Source organism: Acipenser ruthenus, chromosome 24 (genome assembly GCF_902713425.1).
Source record: "Acipenser ruthenus chromosome 24, fAciRut3.2 maternal haplotype, whole genome shotgun sequence".
NCBI lineage: Eukaryota > Metazoa > Chordata > Actinopteri > Acipenseriformes > Acipenseridae > Acipenser > Acipenser ruthenus.
The window spans coordinates 20,617,966-20,634,109 of NC_081212.1; the positions used below are offsets into that span (position 1 = coordinate 20,617,966).

Consider the following 16,144-nt stretch of genomic DNA (forward strand, 5'->3'; position numbering starts at 1 on the left):
GAAAATCATTTGGCAAGGCATGGTATTACACTGAATCTTCCTAATTGCACAGTCTCAACAGGACTGCTTGTGTCCTTGTCTGGCCACTTTGGGGACTGAGAACAAATCAGATTATTTGTTTTGCAGTCAGAATAATACGGTCGATGTGAAAGCGTGAACATTTCAACAGTTTCCTCTGTTAAGCCACAGCAACTGCCTGTGGTTCTCATTTTCAAATCAACTGGAGGAGTCCAATTGCTTGAACTCATTTTTAATATATGTATGCATGCCTCAGATTTTCGCAGTGTCACTTTGCCAATCTGAATCTTAGTTGCTCCAGTCTGGGGTTTGAAAGTGCTTCAGTGTTTCAGTTGCACAAAATGCTTAAAGCAAAGCTGGGAAAGAAAGATGTGCAGCTACCCTGTTTTTTTATCTTTATTTTGTCAGCGCTCCCAGCAGCAGGGCTCTGGGCAAAGACTTGAAACAGAAAGAGGTGAAATCTGTAGGGCAGTCAAACATACTGGAAAGCCACAAGGGCAAAATGAGAATAGCACAAGGACTCCAAAGCCCTTTGAGCAGGGGAATCTGTGTTTCTGCTCAAAAGCAGGGCATGTGAGAACAGAACCGATGCAAACAAGGCTGGTTTGGTTGCAATTGGTCAAAGCCTCAATATCAATACTATTTCAGCTGAGCTCTTTTCTTCACAAATTCTGAGGGTAACTTTAAAGATAAATCGCCACTGAAAGCAGCTTTGATCAGTTCAGGCATTTCAAAACTTTCCAAAACATGCTTTTCTCATTCATCAGATATGAGGAATGCTTCCAGCATTTCTGTGCTATGCATTGGTCCTAAGAAAAAAAAAGGTAACTTCCAACCTTTTCTAGTAAAACCAAAAAGAATAAATAAATAAAAAATACAATACTTTGTGACATCCTTTATTATAATGAGATAAATATTTGGGATAAACAGTGTTAAATGCTCTTTTGTTATTTGTTTAAGGTAAATACGAATCTTAGTATTAAAAAAAAAAAAACATAGCAAAAAGCTTGCATGGCAGCCATATTTTAATAGTTGGAAAATATTTAAACATTTTTATTTGAAAATAAGTAAGGAACTTTATCGTTTCACATCAGTGTTATTACAGTAATAGTCAATGGCACCTTGTGTGTGTGAAAGGACGAGCAAAAATTGTGGGGTTTGTGACCAAAATCCTAGCACAGTTTTGGTTTAAACTGTCGTTTCTGCCACAAGACACCACAGAGTTATCCTTAACATCAAAACCGGGCCAAACACTAATGCTTTAATGTTGACCTACCTTGCCCAAAGATTCTCAGATGAAGTTTGAACAGATTTGTTCCTCTGCGCACCACATTACTAATGTGAAATAGCACAAGAGGAATGAGGACCAGTGATGAATTACAAGATCATAATGATGGCATCCTCATAAGTCAAAAATAAAAGTATGAAGAGCATGCTAAGAGGGTTCGGCTCGACATAATTGAAAAAGTGTGGCAGCTTCGCTTAACAAAGGAGGCGAGCAAAGTGGTGCGCATATGTGTTGAATAGCCTGAAGATCCCCCTCAATCTTTTGGAGAAGTTGCTCCCTCTGGTGTGGCTGTGTTTTTATAGTACAAAGTATTCTAGAAAAGTTATTTCACTCTTTGTCACTTCTGATGTTAACAAATGCCTATATATTGAGGGGTAACAGTAAGCCTCTCTGGGATGCTGCTCAAACTTAATTTAACAAAGGGAAACAAAGAAGCCTGTAAATCAATCTGATCTATCCTCTGGAAATTTTACTCCACTCAGTAGAATTCTTCTGCTTTATAAAAGATAGGGAAAGCTGGTTATAATTTGGAAGTATTTCCGTAATGCTGGAAAAGAGAACAGATGAACTGTATATGCTAGCGCCAAAATTATAATACAGTCAACCGCTTTTAATATAAGGAGGCTGTGTGGTCCAGTGGTTAAATAAAAGGGCTTGTAACCAGGAGGTTCCCGGTTCAAGTCCCACCTCAGCCACTGACTCATTGTGTGACCCTTAGCAAGTCACTTAACCTCCTTGTGCTCCGTCTTTCGGGTGAGACGTAGTTGTAACTGACTCTGCAGCTGATGCATAGTTCACACACCCTAGTCTCTGTAAGTCGCCTTGGATAAAGGCGTCTGCTAAATAAACAAATAATAATAATAATAATAATATCACTTCAAAGGGACTGAACAAAGATTGTGGCAGTAAGTTGACTTTATCTGGCCATCATTAATAACCTGGGAAAATAAGCAGTAAAACACCAAGGAAGCGTTAAAACAACAAGCGGTGGAACTTGAAATACAGTACTGGTATTGTATTGATAACAATGTGTTCATTATCAAGTTGTATTACATTTCATGTCAGTCCAGTCTACTATACTGTACATGTACAACACATTGTAATAGTAAAAAAAAAAAAAAAAAAGGAAGCATACGAAATCTGTTAGTGTATATGTCACAACATGTCATTGCTGTCCAGGAACTTCTGACTCTTTTGTGTTCCCAAAGTGATATCAAGGGTAACACTTTACCAGGGGGTGGGCAACAACATGAAAATGGTATATCGATATCGTGCACGTATTTCAATAATATCGAAGTCTTCCAAAACACAGAAATAAAATAACACAATTGCAATACCAAACATATATAGACTATAGACGTTAACTGATATTTACATATGAAAAACAGTAACTTACTTTAACTTAGTGGTGCTTTTCTTTCACAATATTCATGGAGAAAAACAAGGTCTTGCAATATTGTTTTCCTATCATCAGCCACCTCAAAACCAAAATATTTCTGTGGTTCACTGCGCACAGACTTTAGCCAATCCGGGAGTAACTGAATCATCAGCTGCTCTGCGTGTAATTGCTGACAATTCAGTTATAAATACATTAATAAGTAATGAACCGCTGACACATTAGCATATCTCAGAATAATGCAAAATGGATGGCCAATGGTGCTTATGCAGCATGCAAATAACATAGTCACAGAAGTAGCTATGAAGGGTAGTTATTACGTTTAAATCGATTTATTTATTTAAATTGTACCTGTCTTTTTAACAATGTGTAATTAGTTTCAGCATTGCTCTATTAAACTGTTTCAGTTAGCATATACTGTTTGTGTGTCATTATAATTACATTAGCGCATAGTTAGTTTATAAAAGTACTCTCCAAACTAATCCAATTATTTTTTCTGCTACATGTTTGTAGTGTCAAATCAAGACAAGGTGACAGCAGAAGGGCCCGCTGTTTTAGAGCCTTGAAGAAGAATGAGAAGCTGCCTAGTTTAAGAGTAGGGTGTAAAGTTCAGAGTTCAGTTCTGTTTTTGTTATTGTTCGTTGCATTACCATAAGTAGTATGTCTAACGCTTCTATTAATACATCTAATAATACACAATAATAAACAATTTTGTTTTACTTATCACAAAACTGTTTAAGCACTAATGTGTTATACCGTGGAATTGAATTATTTCTGTTTGACGATTGTTTCATGATAAATCATGGTCATAATTGTCTGAAATTGTGTGTGTGTGTGTGTATACACTTTAGTGTGTTTTGTTACTGTGAATTTATCTCTTGGAATATTTTCAAGCAAAAATGTTCTCGTCTCTTCATGCACAGGAAATTTATGAAAACTTACTGTTGAATTGTACCGGGCTGAAGCTGAGCATAACGGGACACAGCAGTGATCACTGCAGTTTCCTTCTTGTCGTTGATATTTAAATGCTATTGTAGTTGTACCTGAGCTACACCTCATCCTTTTTCTCTCAAAGCTGTTCAATACACTTAAACTTGATTATACTGCGTTGGTATTTTTAGCAGTATTAGCGATAAAAGTATGTCTCTGTGAGCGTACGTGATTTTTATTTTTAAATCCCACGCTATTGCGATATGGAAATTATTATCGATATTGAACGGTATTGCTATCATATTACAATATCGATATTGGTGCCCATCCTTACACTTTAAATTAAGTGTCTCTAATTACTGTGTATTTACATAGTAGTTACTGAGTAAATACATGTGTAACTACACATAATTACAATGTTATTGTGCATAGTTACAATGTACGTAATGTGTAAATATTTTTGTGTAACTCAAAATAGGGACTACAATGTTTCCTTTTGAATAATAGTGAACACATAATAAGTGTGCACTGTGCCTCATTGATCTGCAGGTAAATGCAGATTGAGCCATGAGTTCATTCATTCTTTCAAATGTTGTGCAAGTGTGATTGTAATACTATGTCAGTAAAATACAGCTTGGAGGCAAACACATTGCGGTTTAATATTACCTTTCTGGATGTTTTATTTGTTTTACAGACACCAGGCTTGAACTGAACCACTTCACCTGCTAACGCTTCTAATGGCGATTCAAAAAAAAAAAAGAAGAAAAAAGCACAACACATTTTTAGCCGTCTAAAGGTTAACTATTTTGGTTATGTTTTTTTTTCCCCCTACGTTGATGTACCTCAATAGAACCAGAGTTTGAAGAGGGAGGTAGGATGTGCACCTGGCTATACATCATTCTCTACAGGAGGTCTACCCTGACTGCTCCACTTTAATGAAGTTCATTTGTTAACTTCCAGAGAAAGGCCACGCTGTACAGATGCCCTTTTCAAGATCCAATGCAATGGTTATGAAGTCGTGTTACAATGTTTTCCAAACGACAACCTAGCAAATGTGAGCTCCGTGAATGAAGAATACATTATTATCCATTCTTCATATCTAGTTATAACCGTAATTATTACAAGGAATGGCCTGGCCCATTTTATTCACAGGCACAGGGTTGTCACTCCCTAATCACGTTACATTGTATGCCATGTATCATGTTTGTGGATTGTTGCCAGTTAATTATATTTCAGATGGTTCGAGTTCAGATTCATATTTCCCACTTGGGTTGTGCTAAGCTGTTGCATTTCGAGTTATGCTGGCTGACATCTTCTAGAAGTGGATTATGTTTCATCAGCTCCAATTGCCCAGCATGCTGTGTCATTACACTGCTTTGCTGTGTCAAACAGCTGCTTGTTTGTAAAGGTTTATGTGGATAATACCACTCCCCCTAGACACAATTACAGTAGAGCCATGACTGAGGAAGGTAGCATAAGGAACTGAAATGTTCACTTTGCACTGAACACTGATACACGTTATCCTGTTCCTTGTCTATCTATCAATAAATGTATATGTTTCGGCAATCAAATAACAAGTAAGTTTTGGATCTGACTCCCTATCTATTAGTGCACATGTCCATTGAGATGTTCATATGAAAATTACTGTACAGTACAACACACTAAGGCTCAAGTAGCTAATATAAACCCTCTAACGAAATAATTCAGTTTTTTTATTTATTTATTTGATCTCAGACCTTCTGTTGTATTATCCTATAAGAAATTCCTGCTGTAGTTATTGTCTGATAGCCATGCAGTATACCAGTGATTCAGATGTGAACACAGACTATGATAAGACTGTCTGAGTGCCTCTCAGCACTATTCTTTATTTATGCAAGGAATGGCTGATGGCAGGATTGTTTTATTTGAAGTCTTGAATTGTCCATAGCTTTTGTCTCTTTCTCTCTGATTGCTCTATAAATATGTTTCTATTTAAGCCCTGGGTTGAACGAGCCCCGGGCTGTACACATGGAAACAGCTGTACAGTTATTAATGGTGCATAGCGCTGCTCAGGCTGTCATTCTGTCTTTATTAGCACCAGACACTAAGCTGTGTACTGTATCCCTGTGCAAGGCACTGTCTGTGGTTTCATCACTTTGCTTTTGTTCTTACCATGTTTTTAAATGGACACCCTCAACCATTTAGCAGTACTCCTTAGTGAAACAAATAAAGGTGCAGCTTTGCATACACATTTATTTTTTTTACATAATTGAGAAGGTTGTAGCCTTGTAAGCCCATGTGGGAAATATTTAACTTCAAAATAAACAGGCCCTCTTTCTGGTAATACTGAAGAGCACATCATGGAAAACTTGAATATACTGTACAGTAGTTGTTTTTTTTTGTTTTTTTTACTTTACCATCAGTTTCATATCAGGTTAGTCAACTCGAAAAATCGACCTATCCATAGCGTTTAACTGTACACAAGTGGTAAGATCTTTTTTTCCTTGGTTGGTATGAGCACAACAGTAAAGTGCTGTAGCTTTTTTTGTATGCAGGATGTTGTGCAGCAGAGCTACCAATCAAATCTTTAGGCTGTAACCTCAGGCAAAGAAAAGGTTTTGTCAGCACATCTTATTGGTAGGGGAATACCTACAGTTGTGCATTGAGGGTTAAATGACTCTACATGGAATTTCTTCCTCAGATTTAGGCAATGGGTGTAAGTCGCGTGCCACCGATAATTAATCAATGATCAATTTAAACAGTTTACCAGCTTTTACAACCTATCAAAAGATCTAGAGACTAAAACACTGAATGACTTGCAGACTTGCGAGATACCACATGCTCTTTTTTTATTATTAATATCCCTGCATATAGCTGTTTGTGTAAATGGTCCTTTTTTGAAGCACTTAAGAAATACAATTGGACAAAAAGAAATATGAAAACAGTCCGTTGGAAAATGTAGTGTAACATACACTATTCAGTAAGTATAGTCTGATTTGAGTATCAATAATGTATTGCAAATATACATTTCCTTGTTGGCCGACTACATTTAAAGAGTTCAGTTATAAAATAAAAAATATTCATATTTAATGTGTGTTTTGAAGTGAGCCAATTATTTAAAGTGTAAATTTCAATGACTTATTTTTCTCATTGTTTTCTACTCGATTTAAAAATACCCAATAGAAATGCGGCTTACCCCTGAAACCCACTTACTGATCGGATCAGTGGGTACCCTCCTTTCCTGCTGTCATGCTAATTTACTTTTTTTCGCCCAGCGAAACTATGCAAGAGATGTTACTGAGCTGCTGAGGCCTGGAGGTAAGAGCCAAGCCTGGGGAGTCTTTGTCAGGTCTCATGGGGAGCCTGACCAGAAGAGTAGATGAGGAGATCTATGCCTTCCTAATCCTGCATGGGCGCTTGGGTCAATGCAACGCGTGAACCTGCTCTCCCAGCGGCAGTGCTTTTTTAAAATGTTGTCCAGTAGATGGCACTGTGGTATTGCAGCGCTCCAGTCACTCATATGTGCAAGGACGATCTGCTGTAACTGTAGAGATCTCAGCAATTTAGAGGAAACAGTAGGCTCAATTGAAAGGGGTAAACATTGTTTTTATTTACCTAAATTTATTATTTACAGCAGTTAGGGGGTCTAGCAAGATGCCATTCAACGCAACCATGAATGCAGGCTTCACCTGATGTACTAAAAAGATGGAACGTTCCTCTCAGGGCTGTGTTTCTTGCGATTTTGAAAGGAAGCCAGTCGTTTTTTTTTTTTTTAAGGAGATATTCTTTGTGTTGTCGGCTTGATTTATTGAAGTTTTTCATGAGTGGAAGCCTGCGGAAATTGCTTAAAATTGCACTAAATTGGTTTATGATTGTCTTGTATCGGTGGGAACTGCTATGAGTTGATATTATACTAGACGCTGTTGGCATTTATATTAAATTGAGCTGTTTGTAGAACTTGGTTAATTTCAAAATGGTCTTCGATGGCAGCCCAAAGCATATATATATATATATATATATATATATATATATATATATATATATATATATATATATATATATATATATATATATATTTATGTTGGGTTTCACTGCTGTTATTATGATCTGGTAGTAGAGTGGAATCTTAAAATGTGTGGCGGTATGACTTTATGAATTATGCAGTTCTTTGGGGCAAAACATTTGGAATAGAAATTGCATGTGTCTGTAGGATTGGAAGCAGGCGTTAAACTGTGTCATTTTTGTTATCAGGCATTATGTTGGATGATTACTGACAGTCTGCTAATGAGGCTATTATCGTCTTCAATCCATTGACTTCTCCAGGGCACTGTCGGAAGCAAGATGCCTCGTCTCAATTGAATTGCATCCCATGGGGTTTATTTATCATAAATAAATTTGTTTTAATTAAGTGGAGAGAGTCTGTAATGCACTTCCAGTGAGTGCACATTTCTTAAGGCATAACGGTTTTACATTGTTAACCACATCTTGTTACACATGGCATCATTTTTAGTTATTTTTTTCTTTATATGGATTTATAAAATTTGCTACAGTATTATTTTCAAATGAACTCATCTTTATGGTGAGCTGTTTAGGGGACACAGACTTTAAAAAATGAGCCGTGAACAGATGAAGATCATTCGGTTGCCTAGATTTAAGATTTTTATTGGTATGCATATATACTCATGCAGTAATGTGCACAGTACACTGTGTTGTATTTTTTTTAATTAAATTTCCCCCTATGGGTTTTCTTGCCTGGTCTGTGTTCACACAACTATACAGCATGTGGAGGGAGGATAGGAGATAATATCCCAATTTTGGGGACGCCATTAGGCCAAGAAAAGAAAACATTGAAATTGGGAGTGATACACCACACAAACCTTCCAGCCCAGTCTTGTATAAAGGAAGTGAGCTTTTTAGTCAACAGCTGGTTTAATAAGCAGTTCTTATTTACCCAGCTGAATTTTATTGTGTGGTACTGTAGATGTGGAATATGATGCTATCAGGTTCCATCAGGGTATTTCAAAAATGATTTTAATAACATTGAGATTAACAACACAACACACTAAAGTGGTTGTAACAACAATGCAGTTTTCAATTACACTATCAGTATATTTTTTGTTTTTCTTCATTATCTAACCTATTGTACAAAGCCATACACAGCAACTATACCAAGACCTAACATAACTACTATAACAATGTTCATTTATTAATTGTTATTATCCTCAAATGAGCAGACATTTTGTCCTTAAAGAGTGGACATGACACTGCATTTCAAAGGGGTATTCACACATCGCACTAGTTTTTTCTCACTCGTTTGGATGTTCTGACCTTGGCCTCTCTGCAGAATAATTACACAGTTATACAGATGGCTCTGGTAATTTATTATGCAATATTTTCATGCGCAGTGTCATATAAATCAGAGTAATATGATGTTATCTTAATATCACTGCTGCTACAAACAAGTACTTCCACAAATCATTTTTCTTAGCTCCAGCTTCTGTAAACAGAGATAAAGAGTACCCGTCGAAAGTGCTTGTTTATCTATTCAAGGAAGATGACAATATTAAGTGTTTCAACTTATGAAGGCTCAGGATAGAGCAGCATCCTACTTCTGATTGAGTATCTGGAAACATAGATTGACAATAACAGACTCCGTTGTATATTATCACACATGATCTATATAATTTGTGTTTTATATTTTATTTAAAATGGTTGTGCAGTACGGCACTTGGAAATGTGTAAATATATACAGAGCAGTAATATCCTCCATGTTTTAACTGCGATTATTGTTATGTGTTTTAGCTGTTTCTATGCGCGCCAAACTATTCAGTTTGCAGGTATACTGCAAGCGGTCAGCTTTTAAAAAGCCCCTGCCTGTCCTCAAGGTGGTTAACTACATGCTTTTTAAAGGATTCTGCAAACAGTCCACCTACCCTTCCAAAGTTAACAGGGGGCGAGCTCCTGTGCTGTAATCCTGAAGTGGTCGCACACCTGCTCAGCTCAACATCCTGGCACTCTTTGATTGAAATCGACTGTTTAACCTCATCCCGTTTGGGGCACTGGACGACTATGACAAATAAGTACAAGTGTGCAGAGGCTTGTGGTTGAAGCGCGCGCCACATTAAAGAATCAGAGAGCACTCGAATTCGCACACGACAGTCTTTTTAGACATGTTGTAGTGCAGATATTCCAAACATAGTAAGAGTTGAGTGGTAATGACTGATGTCAACCCAGCAACTATTAACAGAAATTCTGATAGTTTTAATAAACTATTTCCAAGTAACTAAATATGATTTCAATTTATAATCCTCGTTATGAACATTACTGGAAAAGTAATAAAGCAAACAAAAAAGAATGATCTTATTAACTAATGTGCAATAACATGTATTTATTTTTGCCTGATTAATATATATACTGTATATATATAATATCCGTATTGCACTACAGGTGTTCTCCAACAAAAGCATTCTTCAGAAAATGTGTATCATTATCTTCAATTAGGTGCTGCCAAGTAGAATAAACATAAATCCAGTTTCTTGTATGTGCAAAGAATAGATTTATGGCGCACACAAAGTATTAATATTAAATAGTTTCCTTATTGCATTTTTTCTAAAAAGACATAGCAATCGACCGGTTTCGGCACAAATGTGCCTTCATCAGGACAGCATGTCAACTTCACTCAGGAGTTATATATTAGCTCTGATATACAACTCCTGAGCAACGTTGAAACTATTTAATATTAATACTTTGTGTGCGCCATGAATCTGTTCTTTGCACATGCAAGAAATTGTGTATATATATATATATATATATATATATATATATATATATATATATATATAGGGAGAGAGAGAGAGAGAGAGAGAGAGAGAGAGATCAGTTTAAGAATCCATTTTAAGTGGTTATATTTATACTGTATGCATCCATTTATAACCTATATTATAATATTCTTATAACATTTGAGTGTATTGTGAGTATTATTTCAAATCATAAACTGTTTCTAACATAGTTAATAACATGATTATAGAATGCACTGTATATTATATGATCCCTTAACTACAGCAACAGCTATTCTGTTCAATTAGAATGAATTGATTTATTACACTGTACTAATTGCATTTGTGTAAAGCATAGCTACTAAGTAAATACAAATGTGAGTACACTGCAATAAAGTGAAATGACAATTTGAATAGAGGGTCATGCTTTATACTAACCAGGCAATTAATAGGAACTATTAATAAGGTCATAATAAATAATAGTCTTGGTTTCCTATTAACCAGTTATTGGTCTGGTTAAGGCTAGGTATACAGAGGTGAGCTAAAAGCTTACTTTCTCAACCTATTGATCATATTTGCACTTTATAGTATGTTATGTGAACAAAGAGTATATATCAGATTGTGCTTTAGTGTAAAGCAGTAGCTACTAGCTTGGTCTGTGGTTTTCATTTGTCCAAACTGCAGTTCAGTTTAGTTATGTTGCTGATACCCTTTGCTGCTACCCTTTAGTACCAAATAACAGAAACTCAGATACATTTAGTTTTGTTGTTTGAAAGCATCAGCTATAATTTTTGTATTTCTTTTGTGCTTCACTGTAAGGACAACAGAAATGTAAACCCAGCCTCTAACAGTAGGAATTAACATATATTTCAAGAGCTGTGTGCCTCTTTAAAGGAAAATTAATAAATGTTATTGCTTTCCAAAAAAATCATCAAATGGGCTAGCCAAAGGTTAGGGTGCGGTATAGCAAAGACCTGGTGCATTGTACTGTGTAAATACTGTATGTTTGGGTTAGGCAGAGATGGGGTAAGAATGTTATAATGATAAAACCATCAGTGATATTTTCACTCACATTTCTTCAAGAAGAAATAATCTTTTAAAATGGACTCTACACTACAGCACCCTTTTTTTCTATACAACCAGCTTTTGCCAAGTACAGTATATAGTATCAGAGGAGGACAGCTGTGGAGGATGGTAGATCGGCTTACGTGCCACGAGCAGGCTGCTTTTCTGTGGACATCAACACACAGTCTGTCCTGCCGAACGATTCATTCTGAAAGGGGTTCTGCGGCTTTAAGAGCTGGCATCAGTTTGCTGAGGGATTAATCCCTGCATATTAAAACAGGGCTTTCTTCAAACCAAACTGATTATCTCAGCTGACGATGAAGCAGTGTGCGCAGAATTAATACAGGAAAATCACATACATGAATGACAGGTGAGGCACAGAAGTGGCTTAGAATAGAACGGAGGCCCAGTTAGGTCCTGTATACATTGTGGCTCTTTAGAACACCTGGAGCAGTTTTGGTTAATCTGACTGTTAATTAATATGTATTGATTTGGGGAGGTGTTTTTTTATTTTTTTGCCAGCGAGCCAGGAAATTCTTTAACTGCAACTGGACCCAGGCCAACTCTGCCTTGTTTTGCATTCCGAGGAGTTACCCTTACTGTAAAGCACTTAAAATACAGATTAAAACCATTTCAGATTTTTTGTTCTTTATTCATGTTCAAAAGATTAAAAAAAAACACACACATACTATATCTTAAGCATGTTGTCTACTTGTGCCCGCCCACGATGTATGGATACCATACTGCAATCAGTGGGAATTGGTCCAGGTGCTGGCATGCATGTAGCAAGGCTTTTAGAGTCTGTGCTCTAGTGGCTGCCTGCAGTATCAGTCAGCGTTAGTGGGAGGAGAGTAAACAGATATTTCAAGTGATGTCACAGTCACATGGATTTTCATGTGGTCATGCACGGAGGCAGGGATAGAGCTGTGCTTGCCAGCTGCTGCTGAGACAGCAGTAGAGGGCTTTGCGCTGGTGCTAGTGCTCTCTTATGGACTTGGAGCTTAATGATGTATTTTGTGATTTCAGCTATGAAAGGTAAGAAGAGAATGCATGCTGTTACATAGTGCACTAGGCAGCCAGTGTAACAAGTGGCAGACACAGGAAGGGGGGAGTGTGTCTGTTTGGTATTCATAATCTGCCAACCCTCCTTCTTTCCGAAGCTCGGAAGGAGAAAAAAGAGGGAGGATGCCTCTGAATATATTTACTGCCAGGGAATTTAGCTGTGACTTCTCTGCATGAGTTACCAGCTTTATTGTTCTGCAAGGTACAGTAATGAAGTTGGCAGCCTTTTACTCTTTGCAAGGGTTTCTGCAAATAGAACATTCTAGTATATATTTTGAAAACTTAAAACTGGTTGGAAAGAGTGTTTACTCTGTGCATTTGTTAAGACTGGGGTATTAGTAAATGGGCTGTGTTGTATGTGTGTATATAATGATAAAGCATTTTGGCTGGGCTGCCTTCTCCTAATGATTTTGACATACTTTCAGGTTGGTATGCAGTTTGTTTGATTTCTTAACAGTACAATATGGTTTACCACAGACAAGATGGCAGTGTGGGCAACTAATTATTATTTAATATGATTTGTGTGAGATCTCCATGCTGATTGTTTGATGTTCTCCCGTTGTTTCAGTCTGGAGGAAGAGACTGTCAAAAGGGATACTTAAATTACAACTTTGCCTGCTGGTGGGCTCTGTTAATCGTGTTACTGGTGGTTTGGGGGGCACTGGTATTGGCTGCCATTTAGGTTTTATTACTTGATATTGGTGTATTGTGTTCTACTGACCTGTTTTGTGGCTCTGGTTCTCCTACATATGCACGGCCATGGGAACGAGGCTTGTTTATCCCTTCGTGGCAAAGTAGATCCAGCACATTGGATTGAGCGTGCTTAATCCTCCCTCCCCTCTCCCTCTATGCGAATGGATCGCTGGCAGCTGTCATTATGTATTAAATAAAAAGGGCCAGGGATGTAAAAAACAGGAATAGATTATAAATGAGATGGAATGGTTGTTTTTTGCATCCATTTTCATTGTTATGGGGTTCTCAAACCCGGTCCTGGGGACCCCCTGTGTCTTCTTATTTTCATTCCAACTGAACTCTCAATCACCCTTAATTTAACTAATAATTTGCTTAATTAGACCTTTTTTAATTGTTCTCAGCTCTGAAAAAAAGATGCAGCTTTAAAATGTTACAGCTAACTTGAAATCTGCAACTGTTTAAGAGCTGAAAACATGTAAGAAGGTCTAATTAAGTAAATTATTAGTTCAATTAAGGGTTCGGTTAAGTAATTGAAAGCTCAGTTGGAATGAAAACCAGAAGACACAGGGGGCCCGCAGGACCGGGTTTGAGAAGCCCTGGATAGCATGCAGCACTGAAGCACTTTAATTACAGCAGTTGCAAGTAACAACTGCAATGTTTAAATAATATTAAAGTTTTACAGTATTAAAGTTGTTTCAAACTAGATTTGCAGTGTACCCCGTTACTATAGTGACTTAAACTTTCAAAGTGTGTTTATTATGTTCTGTAATACCTCTTCAATGAACTGTCCAACTACTGCGCTATTTGGTTACACTCCTCGTTGTAAAACAGACAGTGGCTGGCTTGTGGGGTCCATCCATTCATAAAGTCCATGTTTGTGTTATAAAGGCATATTTACCTTAGTGCTTTCTGTGAACTTTTCTCACATAGGAAAACATGCTCATAAAATGTATGCAGTAATTACCTCAGGGATTGAAACTAGCTATACTGTAGCTATATTGGGACAGTATAGAAAGTTTCCATGGCAGGCTCTTAGATTAGGCTGTTCTGTCTGTGCAATCTAAACTGCTGTAAGAAATTATAGCTGTCAAATTCGAGTACACAATAGTAAATACAGCATAAAGCTTCTCCTTATATTTACCATGTTATCTCCAGCCTCCCCAGTGCTTGCTCCACAGGGCATATTTTTCTGCTGACAATTTATTTTTCAAACCATAATTGTGTTCCATTGCCTAATCCAGGGCTAGTTCACTGATCTGTTCTCCAGCCTTATTGTAACTGAGCTTAAATGCATTTTAACCTATAACTCTCATTATATATATTATTACATAAATGACTCAGTCACTCTTCTCTAAGCTGAAGTGAAAGATGACAGACAGCAGAAACCTGTTGTGCTAGTCTGATCTTTGTCTGATCAGTACTCGATCAACACTGCTCGACACTAATTCTTTGTTATGACATGTTCTTGATTAGACTATGCATGGCTTCCTGTCCTACATGCTCATAATCACCTCTTTATAAAGATGGACTTCACAAATGGTTTTTCTCTCAAGGCTTGCAGCCACATTACATTCTCCCTACTACCTAATTACATGTAATGGTAGCATCCCACTCATGATAGCATGCAAATTGTCTGGTTTGCCCTGTACAGATAAAGTGTGCAAGTGTTTGAGGTACAGTAATACTGTTATTTAAGAATTCTAATACTTAAACACCAGTAAAATCGAGACAAAGTATGCATAATAATAGTACATTTACAATTAAAAAAAAAAAAAAAAAAATGTATATATATATATATATATATAAACACTGCTAGACACAAATTCTTTGAAATGACATGTTTAAACACTCACTGGTGGTTAATTTAAAAATACTAAAATAAATAAAATTAGCTAATTATATATATATATATATATATATATATATATATATATATATATATATATATATATATATATATATATATACTGTATAATACTAAAATAAACATATATATATATATATATATATAATAAAAAATTATCATTTATCAATTATTATTTTACTTTTGGGAAGAAATATAGTTTTAAAAAATTAAAATAAAACGTTGTCGCACATGTACCCAGAAGCATTCAGTTTGTATTATTATATAGAGACTCAAGAGTGAGCTAGCCTTTAAAGTTCTTTTGTTTCTGGTTTGGCATTTTTATCATTTTCCATTGTATCACTGGAAATAATTTCCAGCTGTTAATGGTTAGAAAGTCAAATTCAGATCAGAGTGTTTATAAACCAATCTGCTTGCTTGGAACCTCAGGGAGTCTCGGGAAAGGGATAATGCATCTGTAGGAGGAGTGTGCAGGTGTATGGGGTTGTGCAGTCTACCTGTTTGGGGACTTGTCTATAAAAATGACTTTTATTTGCAGACCAAACACTAGCATTAAATATATGTGTTTTTGTTTCCTTTAAAGAACTGGTAAAATATAAACTGATGTAACATTATGCAATTTCTTTCAGTTTATATAATTGCATCGTCCAATTTATTTTTTAAGTTATGTAATCAATTACTGAAGATTACAGTAAAATTAAAAGCAAGAAAGAAAAAAAAAGCGAAATAGTGCCAGTTTTATGTCTTATAGTACACATAGAAAAAGGCATGCGTGGTAACATGTCCCTGGTCTCAAAACTCTCCACAGACAAATTACTGTTACATGACGAGTTTTAGAGGAAAGGATAGTCTTCTAGATTGTACATTTTCTCAGTTTAATGCTGAGACAGTTTAGGAAAAAGTAAACCACCTGGTTTCTCGTTCTCTAATGTGATACTTGTGGTAAATATAATATTGTGCAATTGTACAATGGAAATCGTATGCATTTTATTGTTGAAGGTCCAATGTGAAATTAGTATTGTTTTCCTGAAAGGAAAATCCATTTCGGCTTTATTGGTTCATTACTATTTGGA

At 36.3% G+C, this 16,144-nt stretch overlaps 1 protein-coding gene across 2 annotated transcripts in view; it reads left to right on the plus strand.

The window, feature by feature from the left end:
* Nucleotides 1-16,144, plus strand: part of LOC117429254 (nuclear receptor ROR-alpha A-like) — a 238,910-nt gene that overhangs the window by 173,426 nt on the left and 49,340 nt on the right. Inside the window, exon 1 of one of the 2 annotated variants that reach the window (XM_034048565.3) lies at nt 12,348-12,487. The exons of the other annotated variant lie outside the window; for it this stretch is intronic. Coding sequence (XP_033904456.1) covers nt 12,457-12,487 — 31 coding nt within the window. The 5' untranslated portion in view covers nt 12,348-12,456. Of the gene's footprint in view, nt 1-12,347; nt 12,488-16,144 lie in introns of those variants that run through there. 2 annotated transcript variants of the gene reach the window in all.